Here is a 21,776-nt window from a genome sequence, read left to right as displayed (position 1 = left end):
CTCACTTGTACCACTCTCATTTGTTCTTCAACTTAGTGCTGGCATGGCGGAGAACCTAACATATGTCTTTCTGTTTCTTTAAAAATATCAGGTATGCACTAGGTGACAGAACCTTCATGGATGAAGCCTCATTATCCCTGTTCGTTACTAGCACTCAAAACCAGTTCAGTACATTCCCCTCACACTCACCCCTGGGCTAGAGGATGCAATCTAGGTAGCAACACACACACACACACACAAACTTTCCTAAAGGACACCACTCTTACCTCATGTTTCATCTGGAAGTTCTGCACGAGGTTGAGGTCAGTGAACATGCGAATTGTGCACAACGCTGTTTCCAGATCGGACAACTCAAAGTCACTGAAGCTGAAGTCAGTAATTTTAAGAGTCTGGGCGGATGGCACCACAGCAGCCTTAGGTTTGAGGAGAAAACGAAAGTACAATAAGCTGGTGATTAAAGCCACAGTGGTTCACACACTTTTTAAATTTTGCTGTAGGAATATAGCACACTGTGGTCATTGTTTTCCCTTTTTAAGTAGTGCATTAGAAATATAACAGTACAGGGACAACTTCAAAAAGCCTGAGCCACATGGCAGTAAGAAGTATAGGTCCAGTTAACTTAGGAGGAGAGCACGGGATGCTGCTGTGAGATTGTACTTAGAACTTTAAATAGCATGAAGATGCCTAATGATTTAGCTCCTTTATGCATCCCTGTACTTATTCATTCAACACTTCTGTATGGAGTAATCATTCTGGCACCATCATAGGGGTTTGGGCTGGGATCCATGCAATCATAATAAATACTGGTAACTTCTTCAAACATAACTTCTTGTTTCCCATTAGTGTTTCCACTGTCCCTTCTACTTCTCCTACGAAAGAGCCTGCTCTCTGCTGAACTCCTTTTAAGATCTCCCATTTACTCTGCATTTACTCTGCCAACACTTGGTGAAACATCTTAGCCACATCAGGCTGAGACTGACCTAACGAAAAGAGCTTTTTATTCAATTTGGGAAAGAAAGATGAAGAAAGTGGAACCAGGTCCCTAAACCCCTTAGGCTTTCTATAGATATCTGAGATGTTATTAACTCTGCTTTCCTGCCATTTTGATGAGAGAGGAAAAGAAATGGATAAACAATAAAATCATACAGAACAACCTAGAGCCCCAGTGTACCACACCACACTTAACGGCACCTGCATGTTCTCTTGCTCATCCTGGTCTTCAGCTTTTGTTTCCGGATCCCAAACCTGTTTATAAACAGAGAATGCCACCCTCTTTCTACTCTTGTCAGACAAGAAAACATGCATTTTGTTAAGTTAGTTCCATGGGCTAAAGTGTCGGCTGAACTGGACAGAGAGAGAAGGACTGAAAATGTTTCCATAAAGGCTTTAGTTGTTGACACCAGCCTCGAGCATCCATGGTGGACCTGTCAATCTCCATAGGGAGAGCATAGAGGTGGACACAAGCCCACCTTTTTTTTTTTTTTTAACTCAAAGCAGATAACAGCTGCTTTCCTTACACTGCACTGGACAGGAGAACAGATGTTTCCTTCCTCAGGGCATCATTATTCTTATGGCAGGAAGTTTTCTTTCTTTCCTTCCACAAAGAATTCTCTAAAAGCTACACGGAAGAGGGAGCCAACACAACTTGTACTGCTCGCCAGGCACATTCTAATTCCCAGCCCCTCTCCATGGAGCGAAAAGCAGGTTTTGTTTGGTTTTTCAGTCACGCCACACACCACAACTCAGACCGTGTTAGCTGACTCCATGTAGACACACAAGCCTCTTCCTTTAGAGCTTTTTGTGCTTGGGGACACTGAGTTTCTGGATTCAGAGGATGGCTTACTAATGACATGAGAAAGTTAGACACCATTCAGATGTCTTCTTTCTAAAGTCTGCTTCTTTGACCACGACAAGAGGATTCAGTGCTGTTTGCCTGGGAAGCTTAGGGATAATGGTGACTTTATATAAACCTACCACTCTTATCACATCATAACACAAAATATTCTAAGTTTTTACTAAAACAGCTGGGCATTAAAATATATCGTAGTTCTGAGACACAGCAAGTAGATATAATTGTAGATGTTAACAGCTTTTTATGTGATGGTGCTATTCAGTAGAATTTACAAAGTGAAATTTTTGAGTCGGGGCTGGTATTGTGGCATGGTGGGCCAGTTCCAGTCCCAGCTGCTCCACTAATAGCCCGGTCCCCTGCAAAAGGCCTAGGAAATGCAGCAGAGGATGGTCCAAGTGCTTGAGTCCCTGCTACCCATGTGGGAGACTGAATGAGGCACCTGGCTTCTGCTTGGCCAAGCCCTGGCTATTGTGGCCATCTGTGGAGTGAATCAGTGGGATGGAAGATCTCTCTCCCCGTTCCCTCTCTTTTTGTAACTCTTTCAAAAAGGAAAATTCCAAGCCTGACTTCTTAAAGGAGGACATTATAATATATTGCATTATCATCTTTGAAGACTAATAAAGATAACACACTTTAAATATTCTGTATATCAACAGTTACTATACAAACAAATGGGTATGTATATTTTGATGGTTTAATAATTCCATTTAAAATCTATACAACCACAATACCACTTAAGCCACCAAAATATTGCCCATTTCTCTACAGGAGAACACATGCCTGTGAGTTATGAAGCCTCAGCATTTAGCTCAATTCAAATATGTTTAAGTTAAGCTCTTGTGGATCCATACTTTTAATTCATGCCACATAAGCCAAATATGGACCACAAAAAAACAAACTCATTGAGTTAAAGAGTCAATCTAATAAACAGCTTAGTGGTATATATATTCTTATGGGTTTTTGATTGAATCTGTTAGTCTAATAAAGAAATTAGTTGGTCCTGAGTGATTATTTAAAGGAAATTCTTCACTGAAGTCACATTCTAGAAAACATTTCAGATATATAATCATCAACCCCAGAAGTGAAATTCACAAATGGAATCAGAGATATCTGAGAGGCAGACTGTCTAGAGTTAGCAGAGGCAATGGTCAGTCATTAAAATATTTTTATTTTTATTTCCCAGTGACCTCAGGGCCTGATAAAAATCATAAATCAGCTGCAACATTTGCAAGGTGAAGCATGTGGTACCTGATGTTGCACAGACTTTTGTCAAACTAAACCCAATGGAACCTCTCTATTTCTTCAAACTGTGAAGTGATGAAATTAGATTAGACTAATTCTTAGATTTAATAGTTTCTGAGTTAAAAATGATAGCATTTTTTATGGATTTCTTAAAACATTAGTGTAATATTGAAGCAGCCAGAACCCAGACACAGCATTATCCTGAAGCTTGGGGACTTACAGTGTAGCCTGCAATCAGCCTTCCCCACCTCCTTGTGTGAAAGTTAGAACACTGACTAGCAAAGGATGGAGCACCAAGAATGCATACAGAGATACCTGAGAAGACTTCAATAACTGCGGTGCTTCAGAGCATAAATTCTGGAATAGCTATTTATAATTTCATAATGTCCTATACTTCACACTGTTCAGTTCCTATCATTATATAGTATGAAATTATTATGTCATATCTATACAACTATTTATTCATTGTTGTATTTGCAGTGTCTAATACAAGGCCTGCATAGAGTAGAGAGAAAATATTGAATGAATAAATGAATAGGACTTTATTTCTCAAGCACCTAAAGAGTTCTCAATGTTATGCAGAGATTTTTCATATAGATTTAACTTGGCAAAGAGTTACAGCACAGACCATAAAGAACCAGACGGAGACAGAAACAACAAACATGTTGTTGTATAATTCAATTACTCATCCTATTTGCTTTTGAAAAATGTTAATTATGTTTTTATCAGCATAATGAATATTTAATTAGTACAGTTTGAAAATCAGTTTCAGCTTGTCTTATGTCAATCAAGATCAATTCTCTTACAATAATTTTGGAAACGCAGGGTAATAAAATATCAACCCAAATTTTTCTACTTTTTAGCATCTCTGGTACGAAGTTACTTAAAATGATCAAGTCCGGATCACTCCCCACAAGTACAGGATTGATTCTACTTTATAAACAAAGGGTTTACATTTTCTCTAGTAACACATGATGCTTTTTCCTTAAGTTCTCCATCTATTGGTATAATTCACTGGGTGGCTCACTAGTAGAATGGCTTAGTATATGACAATGACATAAGAATCTTGATGCTGCCTACTATTACCAGGTATTAAAAATTGATTTCCCGTACCTTGCCCTGGAACAAAGGGTTCCTGCACTAGCAGTAATGAATACTCAACAGGAGTGGGGATGGTGACAGCATCCATACCAGATTCTCTGGTCACTGTAATTCTGTGTGGTATACTTATTCTAGAAGCAGCAGCTGTGGCACAGAGTTATCATATTTTTGCCTGAAATCACAAGGCCTCTTGATTTGTCTAGCTCTCATATCATTTAGCATGCTTATAAATTATCTTGGTAAGTCGATCAAAGAAGCTTGCCCAGCAATCATGTAGTGATATTATTATCATGACTTAAAAATAGCCTGATAGGGCCCAGCATGGTAGCCTAGTGGCTAAAGTCCTCGCCTTGCACATGCCAGGATCCCATATAGGCACCGGTTCTAATCCCGGCTTCTAACCCTGTTTCCCATCCAGCTCCCTGCTTGTGGCCTGGGAAAGCAGTGGAGGACAGCCCAAAGATTTGGGACCCTGCACCAGCATGGGAGACCCAGATGAAGCTCCAGGCTCCTGGCTTTGGATCGGCTCAGCTCTGGCCATTGTGGCCGCCTGGAGAGTGAATCATCAGATGGAAGATCTTCCTCTGTCTCTCCTATCTGCATATCTGCCTTTCCAATAAAAATAAAGAAATCTTAAAGTAGCCTGATAGAAGAGACATAAATAACTGACATATGCAGTTTTAAAGTGCAAAAACCGGAATGTGTTTGGAGCTAGCATGAAAGATCCCTAATAACACAATCATAGGGAACTCATGTCTACATGTAATCACTCTCCGTAGTTGAAATTCATCTTTCTAAGCTTATCAGTGACTTAAGATAAATGTTAGTCCTTATTTTGTTCAACTAAGATTACTGGTCACTGTGAAGGCCATTCATACAGCAGAAACAGCACATGTGTTTCCCTATTATACAAGTATGGAGGGTGCCTTTTATTTATTCCATAGAGAAATGAAAATAGTAATAAATTCATAAACTACATGGTCTTCTTGAAACCCACAAGGCATACATTAATGGGAAATAATATACTTGGGTAAAGTAAAATATAATGACCACTTGAAAATCAAGTTTCTTATTTTTGGTGGATGCCTCATGAAAAAGGTTTATATTTATCCTGTGGCAAAGTCTCTGGAAACCTCAGGCAAAAATAAAGCTATCTGGCTACACAATTTGCTCAATTGTGTATTCTCTATACATAGAAAAGGTCATGCTGTTATCAAAGACATCCTGCCTGCCTTAGGTCTGAAACATCAAATCTCAAGAGCCAAAATAGAAATTGTGGAAACTGGAAACAACCCCCAATGGCCAGCTGTTAAGAAAAGGCTACTCTCTGAGAAAGTTCTTTGCTAAATCTGCAAAGAAGGGCTGTGACTAAATGTGTTCTGCCATAAATGTCAAATTCTTAAAATTAACTTCAGTATTTTATAAAGCCATTTTGTTACATTACTTCTTATTATCTGTTCAGTATAAATGTTAAGAGGAAGATAGATTTTAATGTCAAAGATCTATTTTCTAAGGAAATTATTTTCATGGATAAAGTAGTATAAGATATTGGGTAGATTGTCTCATGGCTACAAGGAGCTGTCTTCTGCCAACTATTTTCAGTTCTCCTTGTCTGTCCTTACAAGTACTCCTACTGCTCAGTCAGAGGTGGTAGGGTGTGGTAGCATTTGTACCATGAAGTCTAGTCACTCTGTTTTAAATATATAACAGTTTAGTTCCAGATTTTTGGGTAAAGATGCCTTGGAAACCATCACATTGACTTAACTGAAAACTATTTTCCCTTTCTCACTTTGAATATGCTTCAAAACATGCTTTAAAAAATTTAGACCATTAGTTTATCAGTCTATTAGCAATCATCTTTCTCTAATGAATAAGAGAATACAAATGCAAATGAGAAAGAAATATAGAAAGGGCAATGAATATCTTGATGCTAGAATGCTGTACCATTCTCTATACCTATCATGTCAGGATAGACTCAAATGGAAGAATGATGAACATGTACCTGTTGTTGAGGGACTAAACTAATTTTACAAATAGGGCAAAACACTGGGGGAGGAGCCTAAGGAAATGTATCATGAAAAACAAAGAATTGAAAAAAAAAGTGTCAATTAGTGGCCCTCTGGAATTCTGCAGGATTGTTATAGAGTTTTTGTGGCATTGTTGGAGAAATGGGGTGCCTTCTAGGAGGCCCCAGGCCACTAGGGCTGAGATCCTGGATTCCAGGTTCCTGGTTGCCAGTTGATCCTAGGATCAATTCTTCATCTTCTAAAGTTTTTTCCATTTATAATCTGGCTATCCACTGAGGCTTCTTAAATTGCGAAGGAATGTGATGATCATATTTCTTAAAGAATTCTGATCTGTACTGCTCTTTGCTGTCACAGATTTGAGTCAGGTGCCTGGTTCTGCCTCTTGCAGCAATCACAGAGACTGGGGCCACGTGATGTTTCTGGTTCTGAGAGGCTGAAGTTCAGATGAGGTGATTCCTGTCCCAGGAAATCTGCCTGAAGCACTAGGCTTCTCATCTCATTATTCTGGTACAGGAAACCCTTCAGGATCAGTGCTTGTCGGCCTCTGGATAGATCATTTCTGATTAAAGACACTACAATAAGGCAGAAGCTGAAAAGACTGAACTGAATTAGCACTGATTCCATTGCAAAACTGAGGGGTTTGTATACCTTAATATATACTTCTTGACTGCTTTTCTAGCAGGCAAGGAAGGCAGAAAAGGTAGTCAGTCAACACTGAACAAGCATCCAACCAGTCACTTTCTGGTGGCTTAGAAACATTTGTTACATTCTGATATTTTAACTACCTTTCCAGTTACCATAGCTGTCACTTAGGGTTCTTCCATTGTTATGTTAAAAATATACAACTAGGATCAATAAAAGGTATCTGGCAAAATGTTCTGTTTAAGTCTCTGTTTCTGTTACACCCACTTTTAAACTAAGAAAAGATTAGATTAAAAATGGGACAAGCAATTCGAATCAAGCAAGGGGTAAAAATAAGGATCTTGAATTTCTTACCAGTTTCTCTGTTATAATCTGAGAGCTTTTCCAGATGGGTACAACCGTTTCATATATTTCAGCAAATTGTTTAATTCTTTTCAGAACACATTTTTTAGCAAGCAAAATTAAGTCTAACCACTGCTATTTAGTATAATAAGTTTTAGCCAGAGCCATTAACCAAGAAACAGAAATCAAAGGGGTACAAAGGTACAAACTGCAAGGACAAACTCAAGCTATCCCTGCTTGTGGATAACATTATATCCTTTATAGAGGTTCCCCTCTATAAAGGGGAAACATAGACTCTACTAAGAGATGCTGGAACTCATAAGACAGTTTGGTAAAGTTGCAGGATATAAAATCAACACAGAAATCAATAGTCTGTGTGTGTACAAACAACTCCATAGCTGAGAAAGAACAGTCCTGTTCACAATTGCTACAAAAAACCTTAAATATCTTGGAATACATTTTATAAGGTTAAATCTGAAGAAAATAACAGAAGAAAACTAAAAGAAATAAAACTAAAAATGGAAAAAAAACCTTCTACATTAGTATGTTGGTAGAAGTATCAAAATTTTCATACTAACAAAAGCAATTTACAGATTCAGTGTGATCCAAATAAAAATACCTATGACATTCTTCTCGGATCTAAAAAAAAATTAGACTAAAATTCATGTGAAAAATACAAGAGACCCCAGATTTCAGAGGAGTTTTAAACAACCAAAACAAAGCTGGGGGAATCATAATATCAGACTTTAATAATACTAGAGGGGAGTTATAATTAAAACAGCCTGGTACTGGCACAGAAACAGACATGTAAATTAATGAAACACAATATATATTCCAGAAATTATCCCATATATCTACAACCAAGTAGTTTTTTACAATGAGTACTGAAATCAGTCCAAGCAAAAGTGCTACTCTCTTCAACAGATGGTTCAGGGAATGTTGGATTCTACATCTGCAGAATTATGAAACAAAACCCCTATGTTACATGTTGTACAAAAATCAACTCAACATGGATCAAAGGTTTAAATCTAACAACCTGATACCATCAGATTACTAAAGCAAAACATTGGGGGAACTCTGTATGAGGCAAAAGCTCCTTGGAAAAGACTCCAGAAACACAGGCGATAGAACAAAAAATAAACAAATGGGATACATCAAGCTGTGCTGCAAAGGCAACTGTCAACAAATTGAAGAGGCAACCAACAGAATGGGAAGAAATTTTTGCAAACTATGCAACTGATAGAAGATTAATATTAAGAATCTATAAAGAGCTCAATAAACTCAATAAAAGTAAAAAAAACCAATTCAGTTAAGAAATGGGCAAAGGACATGAATAGGTAATCTTCAAAGAAGATTGTGAAAAAATTCTCAGGAAAAAAGTAAAAATGAGATTTTACCTCATCCTACTTAGAATGGCTATCATTCAAAACAAAAACAAAAACAAAAAGCAATAAATGCCGGTGAGGATGTGGGGAGAAAAAAGTACCTGAATTCAGTGTTAGTTTGAGTGTAAACTAGTACAATCAGTTTTGAGAACAGTATATTCCACCATGCATCTAGATGCTATTCTCGGAAATATACTTAATCAAAATAAAGTCAGAATACAAGAGCGCTATTTGCACACCTATGTTCCCTGCAGCTAAATTCACAATAGCTGAGATATGAAATCAACACAGATGTCCATCAATTGATGACTGGATAAAGAAATTGCTTTAAATATACCTTATAGAATAACACACAACCATAAAAAGAATGAGATCCTGTCTTGTGACAAAATAGATACAACTGGAGATCATTATGCTTAGTGAAATAAGGCGGTCTCCACAAGACTGAGATCATTTTCCCCTGATCTGTGATAACTACTATACAGAATACAAAAAAGTGATCTGTAGGAGTGAGATTGACATTTTGATATTTGATTATTGTTTACAGCCTTTGTCTATACTCTTGAGGAACAACAAAGGTTTTTCTTTCCTACTTGTTAGATGTTGAGTTCTGTCCCTAATGTGTTCAGTCTGTGAGTAAAAAGTGAACTGAAAGTATGCTACTGCAAAAATAAAAAAAAAAATAAAGAAGAAAGGAAAAGTGTGTGTGGGGAGTGCAGGCAGAGAGAAGAGTAGATTGGGAACCTTCACGATGCTCCTACTTGTATTGTTAAAGACACGAAATTTGTTCACTTGATAGAAATAAAACAAATTATCTAAAAAATGAAGATTAAGAAAAAAAATGACAGCTTTACAAGTTATTTTTACTGCAAGTAATTAGACATAGGACAAGGACAGTTTTGGTAATTGTTGGGTGTTTCAGACACCTGTGTAGCCAGCCTGTAAAGAATTTTCTATTGATCTGACAGAAAACTGGAATTGAAAGCAGTTGCTGAAATTCAATTTAAATGAATTACTTGACCTGCAAGCTATGTAACCCTGAATTTCTCTTTGCAGCTGCCAGAAATCTATTTTCCCAAACGGAACAACAGATGGTTTTGAACAATGCAACAATGCAGCAATTTTCACTTACTCTGACAGTGTTTTTTTTTTCTTGCTAATTTTATAAACATAATTGAGGAAATAATTTTCAGATTTTTCTGAGAAACCATCTATTTTAAAAGTGAAAAAGTTTAATATACTGTTGATTTTTTTAGCATTTTATGTAGAATTTTTAAATTTTTATTTACCTAAAACAACCTAGGAACATTTTAGAACTAACTTAATAACCTTGCAGAGTTTCTAAGATCTCCAATACGTATCTTGTCATGTGATAATTTCTGAGCTGCAGTACACTTTTAGTGCATATCCTCTCAGGAGGAAAAAAGTAACTGGAACAATTAGGCCTGAGGCAAATGACAAATTTAAATGCATGAATCTTTGTAGAAACATTTTGTACAACAACAGGGGGTAAGTATGACAATGGTGATCTGAGATTATAATGGAGTTGATATATTCCCATTCTTTATGACAGCATGATTGTCTTTGCCTTCTACAGAGTACATTTCTCATGTATTTGTGGTGATGCTGGTATGAGCAAACTGAACTGCATTTGGATAAAAGTATAGCACATATAATTATGTTCACTACAAAAGACTTAATAATAAATGACTATGTTACTGGCTTATGTGATTCCTAAACCATGAATCATTATTTTAGATCTGTATTCCACATACAGATCAAAGTTCACTGAAAAACACTATGCCATGTTACACCTGCAACAGCTTCTTGTGTCTCGTAATTACAGATTCTTGTGATTGCATCAGGAAGTCACATGGAATGAATAGGTGTGTGTAAGTCCACCATTTCTCATCTAATGATAACTGTCTCAGAACATGTCCCCATCATTAAGTGATGCCTGACTGTAACATAAAAACTGTTCATTGCTTCAAACATCATCATGAAAAACACAAAATAATTACAGCCAATTCCATGTTAGACTAACTTTCCATAGAATCTTAACCTTTCAGGTAAACTCATCTAAAGTTCCAAGAATAGTTTTGACAAAATGATTCCGTTTCCTACCCACTACTTTACTTAACTGAAGATGTCTCCACATTCATATCCCCTTCCCTTCTAACTGCCTCACCAATGCTGTGCAATGGCTTTGAATCCAAGATGGTCCAGATTTAATAGGTGCTGAGGTCCTGAGAAAGCCCATCTAAATGCCCTTTTTTCAATTCCCTTTCACAAGATACAAATAATGACAACCATCTATGTTGTAAACAACTTAGAACATGGCAGGTAAAGGAGCAAAAAATGTAGCGGTTATTAGCATCCCTATCCTTTTATTTTGGTAGCAGAAATGACTCCTGAGTAGGCCATAGCAAGACCCATGTCACTTCCCTTGTTTTGCATTGTCCTCCTCATACTCATGCCTATATCTTCCCCTGTTGTCAAAGAACAAGTTGGGTCCCTTGATTGTTGAGCAATCTCTGTTCACAAATTCACAGTAAAATATTTCCCATGATTCAGCCAATATCCTTTGTATTTACTTCTCCACTCCCTCTGACTTTTAAACAAAATTTATTTTAAATATACTTCCTCCGTTTTCCCACCATTGAAACTTTTTCTCAGAATTCACTTCATCACCAAATCCCTCAATCTTATCTTAGTCTTATTTCTTAACCTTACTACAAATCCTCCAAGATACTCAGCCACACAAAAGACTAAAATCCTATCTTTTTCAACAAATGGATGTAACTGGAGATCATTAAGCTTACTTTAATCAACCAGTCTCACAGAGTCATATATTTTCTATAATTTCTGGTAACTAATACATGGAGTACAAGAAAAAATGACATATATGAGTTTATTATCAAGAATCCACTCCACATGATCAAAATTGGGAATGGATTTAATTTCTGATCAAATGGCTTATGGAGTGCTCCTTGAAAACTGGTTTCAAATAAGGTCAGCTAATGAATTTTGATTATATTGTTATTTAGTATATGATGAGAGAAAAACACATTGATATGTAAGTAGACACATTGTGTGGTGCAGTACTTGGTTGGGATAACCTTGATTAGAGTCATGAATATTTGAGGCATTTATATATTTGCAACACTGTACTCCTGTAAACCTTTCTCCCTACTTAACTATTACTTTTCCATCTTAGCAGCTGGTTTGCTTTTGTGCTCCTCCCATTTTAACCTATATTCTTGAGACCTGTTCCCAGTCTTCTATACTCCTCTCTGCATTCTCAACTCCTATGATTCCTCTATCATGGAATGTCAAGCCCCAAGTCCCCACCTCTGGTTCTCACCACCACCTCATCATCACTTAGGCTGCCTTTTCTTATAGTTTAAGAAGTTCACTTGGTTGTTCTACCAGCATCACCAATTTATCTCATCTAAATCAATTATGCTCTTTTTTTGTTAATAATTGCCACTCTTATTGATTAATGGCATTATTCTTTGAAATACCAAGTTCAAAATATCTGAGTTTAATTTTGACTATATAATCCCATAACATATGTTATACATAGGGTTCCAACACACTTATGTGGTTTACATAAGAAAATGTACATAAAAACAAGACACTGTTAGCATAGGATGATAATGACAATTTACCATTCAAACTCTCAATTTTTAATCGACTCTCATCACATTTCACATAGGCAGATCTATGAAAGTCACAGCCAAGGCACTGAATTCAGAAGGCAGTCTTAATTGCAAATGCATTGTCTCAAATGCTCATGACTCCAATCAAAGCCATCCCAACCAAGAGCTGAAACATACTATGTGTTTTTCTCTTATCATATACTAAATCAGAGTGTAATCAAAAATCACTGACCTTATTTGAAACCAATTTCAAAGAGTACTCTGTAAGCCATTTGGTTATATATTAAAATCTTTCATTAATTTATAAAATAAGACATAAATTATTCATTCTTGATAAGGTGGAATAAATTCTTGGTGATAAACAATAAACTCTATGTTGTCATTAGGCAAATAATGGACCTGGTAGTCACTGGGATTCATTTCGCCAGGAGCTGAAAATTAATTTTAATGTTGGCCTAAAGTAGATGTAAAGGTTATAATAATTACCGGGAAAAGACAGAATCATGTAATGTACCACAAAGTCAATAAAATCTGTTGCCTTTTGTCCCGTACTGTCAGTAACTTTGTACCTCTGGAAGACAGCAAATCATAACAGCAAAAGAAAGGAGAGTTGCTGAAATATATTTTGAGCATTTACCTAAATAATTACAAATTTTATCACATGCTGAGGGGACAACTAGTAGTAAAGAAAAATATACTCGTGTAGGAATTTGATGTCTGTAAATGGTAATTTTTTTTAATTCAAAATGATCATACCACTATTAATTATAGTTTTTATCATTAACTTACACTATTTGCATGGTTTGAGATTTTTTGGCATATTAATTTGGTTTTGAATTTTTTTAATTAAATCTTTTCTTTTATTAATTACATTGCATAATGTGACACAGCTTTATAGGCACTGGGATTCCCCCCACCCCTCCCCAAACCCTCCCCCATGGTGGATTCCTCCACCTTGTTGCAGTACCATAGTTCAAATTCAGTTGAGATTCTTTCATTGGAAGTATTTACCAAGCATAAAGTCCAGCATCTTATTGTAAATGGTAATTTTTAAAAGGAAAGAGAATTACCGCTAAGGACTGGAGCTCTCTTGTCTCTTCCTCTGCTGCGGAAGCATGATAGGACAGAACCTACATGGAAGAAACGCAGAGCTCAGGTTACAGAGGGCAGGAATGAGGAATGCAGACCTGGGGTTCAAGCATGGAATTTCACCAAGATTTCTTCCCCGAGATAGCCAGCCTCCCGGGAAGAGCAAGCTTCGTCCGCTGCTTTGTGCAACAGTCCAAGTTCCAGACTTCGAGTCTGCTGCTTCCTTCAGAAAAAGTTATCACCCCTACATTCCAAGAGAACTCTTGTAACTTTTACTCAGGCAGTGTTGATATCATGATAACATTGTTTATAAGACACATTAGAAATAACTACTGGCTCAAACATGGCTGAAAATTTACAAAGAAACAGCTTAAAACAAAACAAAACAAAACCTGGCTTTAGTTATTTTTGCTTATGTAAGGGGAAAACAACCTTTGTGTAAAATGACATTTTTGTATTGATATATGGAAAGAAGCTAAGAAGTAGCCCGCATATGAGGCCTATAATTAAGGTAAAATTCATACAAAAATGTTATATGGCTAGGATTTCATTTATAGGTACTTAAGGACCATATTAAACTCATAATTCAGGAGGTGAGAAGAGTAGTGCTGACCTATAGGGTTACCATAAACCACAGGTGACACCAAGGCTGACAGGTCACATCTGCAAAGAGGGCAAAGCCAGGGACTCTGCTTTCAACTTCTACTCCATGACACTCTGCGCTACTCTTGTGGAGTTTAAGAATCAGGCTGATGGGCCCAGTGCGTTAGCCTAGTGGCTAAAGTCCTCCTCTTGAATGCACAAGGATCCCACATGGTCGCTAGTTCTAGTCCCGGTGGCCCCGCTTCCCATCCAGCTCCCTGCTTGTGGCCTGGGAAAGCAGTCGAGGAAAGCTCAAAGCCTTGGGACCCTGCACCTGCATGGGAGACCCAGAAGAAGCTCCTGGCTCCTGGCTTTGGATTGGCTTAGCTCCAGCCATTGTAGTCACTTGGGAAGTGAATCAATGGATGGAAGATCTTCCTCTCTATATCTTACTTTCCAAGAAATAAATCTTAAAAAAAAAACACCTGGGGAACTAAGAATTGTTGCCTTTTGTCCAAGAGACTCTGAGTTGTCATAGCTGTTCACATTTGCTGCCGATGTCTCAGGGGCAGGCTATGGAAAAAAAAATGCTAAGATTGGTCCTGTGAACTGGTCTATTATTAGTAAATGTCTCATACCATGAAACACTGAATGAAGGAAAAACCAAACACGTTCTAATTCAAAAAAAAATTTGCCATACACTGAAAATAACATAAGAAACAATTTTTCCAAATGTATTAAAATATGAAAGATGCATTTGATGAATGTTAACTATTTTATTATCTGTTTGTTATTGTAATATTATATCTCCTAGATCAAAATGTTTTACTTTCCTTGGAACACTTGAGGGGGGTCTACATCCTTGTTTCATAAACATGATTATAAGGTGTGAGCTGTGACCTCAGGAATAACTTCACATAACAGCCTGAAACTGAAAACTTTCTATACCAACTGAAAGCTAATCATCCATACACTCAACAAAAGCACAACTAAACTCACTGGGGGCGATAGCTGGAGATTCTGAACACAAGGGTATGATGTCTGGGATTTGCTTCAAAATAATGCAGTGGAAGAAAAGAGTACACGGGAGATGTGGGTTATAGATAGCTTAATACTGGCTGAGGAGTACAAGCGGATCCTTAAGCTAGTTCACAGCTAGCTTTGATGTGCTTCTGTAATACAAAACCAATGAAAACCAGAAAAAACGATTAAAATTATATGTGTATACATTAACACAAAGTGTACTTTTATGCATATAGTTGAAACTATGCTTTCATGTACATGCATGTATACATATAATTAAAACTGAAATATATATATATTTGAAATATATTTTCATTTATAATTTTAAATCATCCTGGTTATTAGTTAACCTTGATGGATAAAGTGTATCTTTCTATTTTCTGACGTTTATTTATCAAGGATAGGAGGAAAAGTTTTTATGCCCCAAACATCGATTTTCACTGACATCAATTTGATAAGAATAGGCAAAAATTCAGATATATTTCATAGCAGTAAATGAATGCCTAAGTAAAAACATTTATCCTTTCTGTAAAATCTACTCCCTTAAACTGGTCTATAATGTAACAAGTCTCCATGTTAGGCAAAATACATGTTTTGCAGCCAGTGGCAGGAACTGGCTTCACTGGAGGCCTCTGCCACAGCTTCATGTGCTTCCAGCACATTCGGATCTCCCGGGGCACTCTGGATACAGACTGAGGAGCCTGCAAGCTTCAGCTCACCTCTAATGTGACCATTTGCTTGGCCATGGCTCTCTCCACCGCCTCATACATTTGTGTGTTCTGTATCCCCAAGCCACAGAAGATGACAAAAGCTTCCAGAAACTGTTCATCATTGCGGTTGAAAGGCTTAACCTTACCAGTATTCTCCTCCATCTTATTTACAAGTTGGCAGACCCCTGTAACAATTGAAGAAATTGGGCATGTTACTTCAGTGATCATGATTTTGCATTGACTTTGACATCCATACCCCCAGATTAGCTACTGACTTTGCTTTAGGAATGCCTCGTAGATCCAGAAGAGCAAATGAACCCTCACAACTGTGAGCCAAAAGAGTAAAAAATAGGTTACAAGAGAACCAAGTTCACATGCTCCTAAATGCAAAGTGCCTGAGTTCATAAAATACTAGACTCAGCCATGCAGTTTAGATCATCTGAATCCCCAAAGACAATCTGTCCTTTGGAAACTAATTGGATTTTTGTATACTTGCCAAGAGAACAATTTTGATACATACACATCAGAAATTTGGGTCACACAGATTGCCTTTCCTGAGAAACCAGAAGTTGAAAAACACAACCACGGACAGAACAGAATGAAAAAAATGCCAGGCAATTCACACAATCTCTAATTTCTATTATGTAATTAGTATATCCAGGAGAACTGTATTTGCAGACAACTTTGATGAAACCAATGCATGAAAATAAAAATGACCATTCATTTAGAACTCTTAAACAGATAGAATCTTTGAAGACAATTATAATTCCTAAATCCTACCTATCTTGGAAAACCAAACCTCTAGTCCCTAAGAATGGAAGAGTCCAGCAACATCACACCCATCGTGAGTGAATTGATTGTTTTGTGAGATTCTGAGTATGGTGGTTTCACCAAGAGTGCAGTGAAATAGCACGCCTCTAGACAAAACACTTTAAATCCCTATCATTTTATTTCCAAATATAAAATAGACTTGTACCAAAGGTACACTGGTGGTACCGGCATTGTGCAAAATACTTCTGTAGACACATGTTCATTAGTGCTCACAATTTATAGTGTAAGGTGTGATTACCCCATTATTTTTAAGATTTATTTATTTATTATTTTTATTGGAAATTTAGATTTACAGAGAGAAGCAAAAACAGAGAAGGATCTTCCTTCTACTGGCTTACTTCCCAAGTGGCTTCAATGGCTGGAGCTGAGTCAATCTGAAGCCAGGAGCCTCTTCCGGGTCTCCCAAGCGGGTGCAGGGTCCCAAAGCTTTGGGCCATCCTGGACTACTTTCCCAGGCCACAAGCAGGGAGCTGGATGGGAAGTGGAACAGCTGGGACACAAACCAGTGCCCATATGGGATCCCAGTGCATGCAAAGTGAGGACTTTAGCCACTGGGCTACCACACCAGGCCCTTATCCCTATTTTTTAAAAAAAGATTTATTTGTTTGAAAGGCAGAACCTACAGCAAGGAAGTGGGGGAGAAACAGAGAAGGGGATGGGAATAGAGAGAGAGAGACAGACAGACAGAGAATTGATTGATTTATTTAGAGTAAACCTTTCCACAGGCGTACTCCTCAGATGGTTGGAATAGCAGGAGTTGGGCCTGAATGAAAATCAGCTCCAGGAGTTTCCTCCAAGTCTCCCATGTGGGTGTAGGGGCCCATGGCGTCAGACTACCCTCTCCTGCTTTTTCAGATACATTAATGGGGAGCTCCATCAGACGTGGAATAATTGGGACTTGAACTGGCCTCTGAATGAAATGCTGGCATTGCAGATAGTGGTTTTACAGACTACACCACAGCATCGACTCCACTGATCTTATTTTACAAAAGTGTTGTGTTCATTCAAAGCCTATCAGCTACCACATATGGATCTGAAATCCAAACTTCTGCTCATTTTTGCCCCCTCAATTCCACCGAGGTGTTAAAGGTCTCTTCACCACACTCAGCTGGCAGATCACTTCTGGCTGTTCTCTTTGCATGTTGTCTGCCCAAACACCTCCCCCTGAGCTTTGCCACAGCAGGATGGCTCCCCCAAAGCCCTCCTAACCAGTGTCTAATCCCTACACCTGCTCCAGGAGGAGCTCTGGAAGCCACCCGCCTTCCAGGTATAGTTGGCACTTCTCTGTTCTGTGCCTTTAACACCATCATCTAGTTATCATGATGGAGTTTTCTCTCAGCATCTCAGCAGCAAATATTTTGGGCTTAGATTTTTTTTTTTTAGCCCAATTTCATAAGCTAGCAACATGACTGGCAAATAGCAGGAAAAAAAAAAGCTCAGTTAATTAGAGAATGCAGGACTGTAGCTATCACCCAAACAACTTTCCCATGAAGATTATAGTCTATTAGGCTTTATTTTTCCTGGAACACAAAAGGATTATGTAAAATCTGTGATGACATGAGAACATTTCAAAAAGTTCATGGAAAGTGGAATTAAGAGATAAGTTTGCTTCAAAAAGATTGGAAATCTCTGCCTGTTTTTTTTTCTTTTTTCATGATATAAATGTTCCACAATTGTTTACAGTACTCCTCATATGCATGGATTGTCTCTTTCCCAGCATTGGTGTGTGCCTAATTTTTACATGACAAAAACTGTGTTCTTTTTGTTCCTTTTAAAGGTCTACTTTCAACAGAAAAGGCTTCTATGTGTTATCTACCATCATTAGTATTACAGTGATGACTTCTCTTAACCCATTACCAAAGAAAATGCTGAAACATGTTTTATAATGAATTTGGACATGGTAAGTAAAAATTATGTACTAAATGCAAGTCAACACTTATTTTTAAAGTGCATGTCCCAATGTACAGTAAAAACACATGGGTTATGTTCCTCCGGTCTTTGTGAATCGCCAGATTATAAATATGGAACTGTTTATATAGGCTTCTGGCTGTGTCCCAGATCACATTTTCTTGAGAGTCAGTGTGTTTCATGCCCTTAACACTCACATCACAGTGGAACTGCCTTTTCACTTTTACTAAATTCTTCTCCTACCTGATGGCCAACTTGCATAAACAAAGCTTTTCTTTACTACTTCATGGGAATTCCTACATGTACAGCAAGGGAATCATAACAAGGAGGAGTGGGCAAGGGAGTCAGCTAGGCTTATGGCTTAGCTAAGTAACTGTTGCACTTAGCAGTTTAACCCTGTGAAGACTGTCAGAGGTACCAAGTGATACCTCTGGGATTGCTTCCACCTCATTTAAATGGAATGTCAAGTATATAAATTGTAAGAGTCTGCTATAACAGCCACAGCTCAGAACAGAGCAGTTAATACGTGTCTGTGTTGCCATACAGACAGAATTATTCAGATTCGGGGCAAGGGAATAGATCCCAAAGACAAATCATTCATGAGTCATTGATTGAGCTCTCCTTGGAAGGCAGAATGGGCAGCCACTCTGATATAGTTCTCACTGTAATCCCATTGATCTCTTCATACCCTATAGAAAATTTAATTTTATCAAACAAAAATATCTAAATTTTTAAAAAGGCTATGATGAATGTTCATTCAAATGAAGGTTGTCGTGAGAGAAAACTTGGTCACATTTGCAGATAGTTTTCACAACTGTCATTAATTATGTAGAAGAGTGGATATAAAGTATAACGTAATGGAAACTGGGAATTTGAGATGCAATGCCTGCTAGTAAGTCATAGGAAATCAGATTCATTTACACATAAAAGCTAGTTAATATAGAACCAAAAATATAAGAAAGCCATTCAGCAAAATTCAGTAAGTGCAGGCATAATGGGGAAAACCAAGCAATAAAGTTGGATGGTAACTTAAAGGTTTAATATAATATTGAAAGCTCACAGATTTCTTTTATATAGATGTTATTTCACTTGAACATGATATTGAAGTCACCTCTGAAAATTATCAAACAGAGTCTAATATCACACACTACTGCAGGTGCGGGTGTTACTAATCTGGCTTTTCAGCAGAAAAGGGGCCAACTCTTACCTCGCTTGTGGTCTTCTAGATTCTCAGTCACACAATACTGATTCCAAAATAAGCATGCTCACTTATTAATTTGTAAAACCCACCCTAATCATGTATCCTGTCCTTTGCCAGTTATCTTTATACGTCAATTGTTACAATTCTCTGATTTGCTGAAATGCCATCTTATGATACTATTTTAATTCCTGATCAGGCAATTCTGTAACTATGGTGATAATTCTTTTTTATAATGTTTTTACAAATGTTGATTGAGAAAACTTCTGAGCCTTCCTTTAAGTTGGACAAGGGCATGTATGTACTAAATTGATAAAAATCTGCTCTGGGGAGAGTTGATAAGTTAGAAAACAGAAGCAAATCATTCAGAAAGCATCTCAGGTGTTAAGGACTTTTTAGTTAGAATTTTAATTAATTAAAAATTTTTTATTTTTGAAATTTATCATACAATTTTGTATAGTCTGGGATTCCTCCCCCCCTTTCTGCCCCCAATTGATTTTTCTCATAATGTCACACTCTTCTTAAGGAGTTACAATTTCATCAGTCTGCTATTTAAGTGTGCCCCAACAATTCTGGTACAATGTAGACAGTCTATCATCCTATTGTCTAGATATATCCAACTATATATCCCATTGTCTAGATATATATCCCAACTTTCATTGGAAGTCCATCTTTTGTTTGGAAGCAGAGATGCATGTTGTACTGTGTCTTCACTTCTGGATATGAGCTTTTCTTTTATATATGGTGCCTATTTCTGGCTAAGTTTGTTCCTTGTTTACATGTTAAATAAGATTTATTTCCATTTTTTCACCCTAACAAATTTGTCTCAGTACATATTAAAGTTATTTCACAACAAGATACTAGTTAAAAACACTTTTTTAGATAGATACTTTTACATGATCCTATTAGGGCTTTCCATTTAAATAATTATTTCATGTGAACTCATTTAATTTTGCTGTCTCTTTCTGTGTCTCACCTTATTGCATTTTCTTATCTGATAGCTTTTATTAGAATTTTTAAAATTAGGTTTTGCCTTTGTTTTATTTTTTGCTTTCTGTGGGGCCAATAGTTAAAAAAAAACCCACAAAATTTACAATAACTTTTCCAATTGCTCCCATGAAAAACTTAAAATGCCTTCTGAATAGATGACGAGAAAGACAAAAGTCTTGTTTTTTGAAGTTCTCTGAATGCTCAGTTAAAATAAATGTTATTGAGGTATGCAGGTTAAATTATTGTTTGAAATGCCAGCATCTTACATGAGTGTATTGATTCCTGTCCCCACTACTCCGTTTCCCCTCCAGCTTCTTGTTGATAAACTTGGGATTGCAGAAGATGGCTCTTGCATGGGATGCTGCCACTCATGTGGGACTACAGGATGGAGTCTCTGGCTCCTGGCTATTGCCTGACCCAGCCTTGGCTGATGTGGCCATTTGCAAATAAATTAGATGATACAGCTTTCTCTCTCTCAGCCTTTGTGTTTTTCAAATATATAAATAAATATTTTTTAAAAAGTCATTTTAAAATAATAATAAAATATTTAGGCTATATATTTTCCTCTGAGTATAGCTTTGGCCACATGCCTTGATTTTATAATGTTAAATTGACACAACCAATTATTTGTATAAAAGGGTACAACTGAATTTTAACTTTTAATTTTTCTCATTAGGAGAATACTTCAGTGTCTGATTTTTTCCATCCAACATATTTTTTTATTGCATATTTCCAGTTTTTGTGCATTGTGATGTATACAAGCAACTTCTATGTATATCATTACTATTTATTAATTTCAGATATATATTTTATGAAAATTTGTATTTTTTCAAACTTCGTATTTCAAATAGAAAAGAAAAATAATTTTGAATATATTTCAAATGTTATTTCAATATAAAAGAAATCTTTTAAATGCATTTAATTGTTAAATTCTAGTGTTTCCTTATTTTTTCTTGTACTTTATCATTCTGTGAGAGATAAACGAAAGCTCTACTATGACCACTATTCTATTTCTACTTATATTTTTAATAGTTTTGGTTTTTGCATTTAAATTATGCTGATTATTAGCATGCTGCAGGTGTGTGGCCAGTTTAAAACTGCTAACAGAACAAGTGTGAAAATACAGATATGTGTAATTTGATCATGAGGACACTCCCTGAGAAATGTATCATCAAGCAATTCCATGTTGTGT

The 21,776-nt window shown here is 36.9% G+C and overlaps 1 protein-coding gene across 3 annotated transcripts in view; it reads right to left on the bottom strand.

Moving 5' to 3' along the window:
- Positions 1 to 21,776, bottom strand: part of PDE5A (phosphodiesterase 5A) — a 151,336-nt gene that overhangs the window by 38,575 nt on the left and 90,985 nt on the right. For all 3 annotated transcript variants that reach the window (XM_058666909.1, XM_058666911.1, XM_058666910.1), the window contains exons 10-12: positions 15,667 to 15,842; positions 13,324 to 13,383; positions 267 to 413 (exon numbers count right to left, since the gene is read on the bottom strand). In XM_058666909.1, the coding sequence (XP_058522892.1) occupies positions 267 to 413; positions 13,324 to 13,383; positions 15,667 to 15,842 (383 nt within the window). The remainder of the gene's footprint in view (positions 1 to 266; positions 414 to 13,323; positions 13,384 to 15,666; positions 15,843 to 21,776) is intronic.

The sequence above is a fragment of the Ochotona princeps genome, chromosome 7 (genome assembly GCF_030435755.1).
Source record: "Ochotona princeps isolate mOchPri1 chromosome 7, mOchPri1.hap1, whole genome shotgun sequence".
NCBI lineage: Eukaryota > Metazoa > Chordata > Mammalia > Lagomorpha > Ochotonidae > Ochotona > Ochotona princeps.
This window is presented reverse-complemented; position numbering and strand designations above follow the sequence as displayed.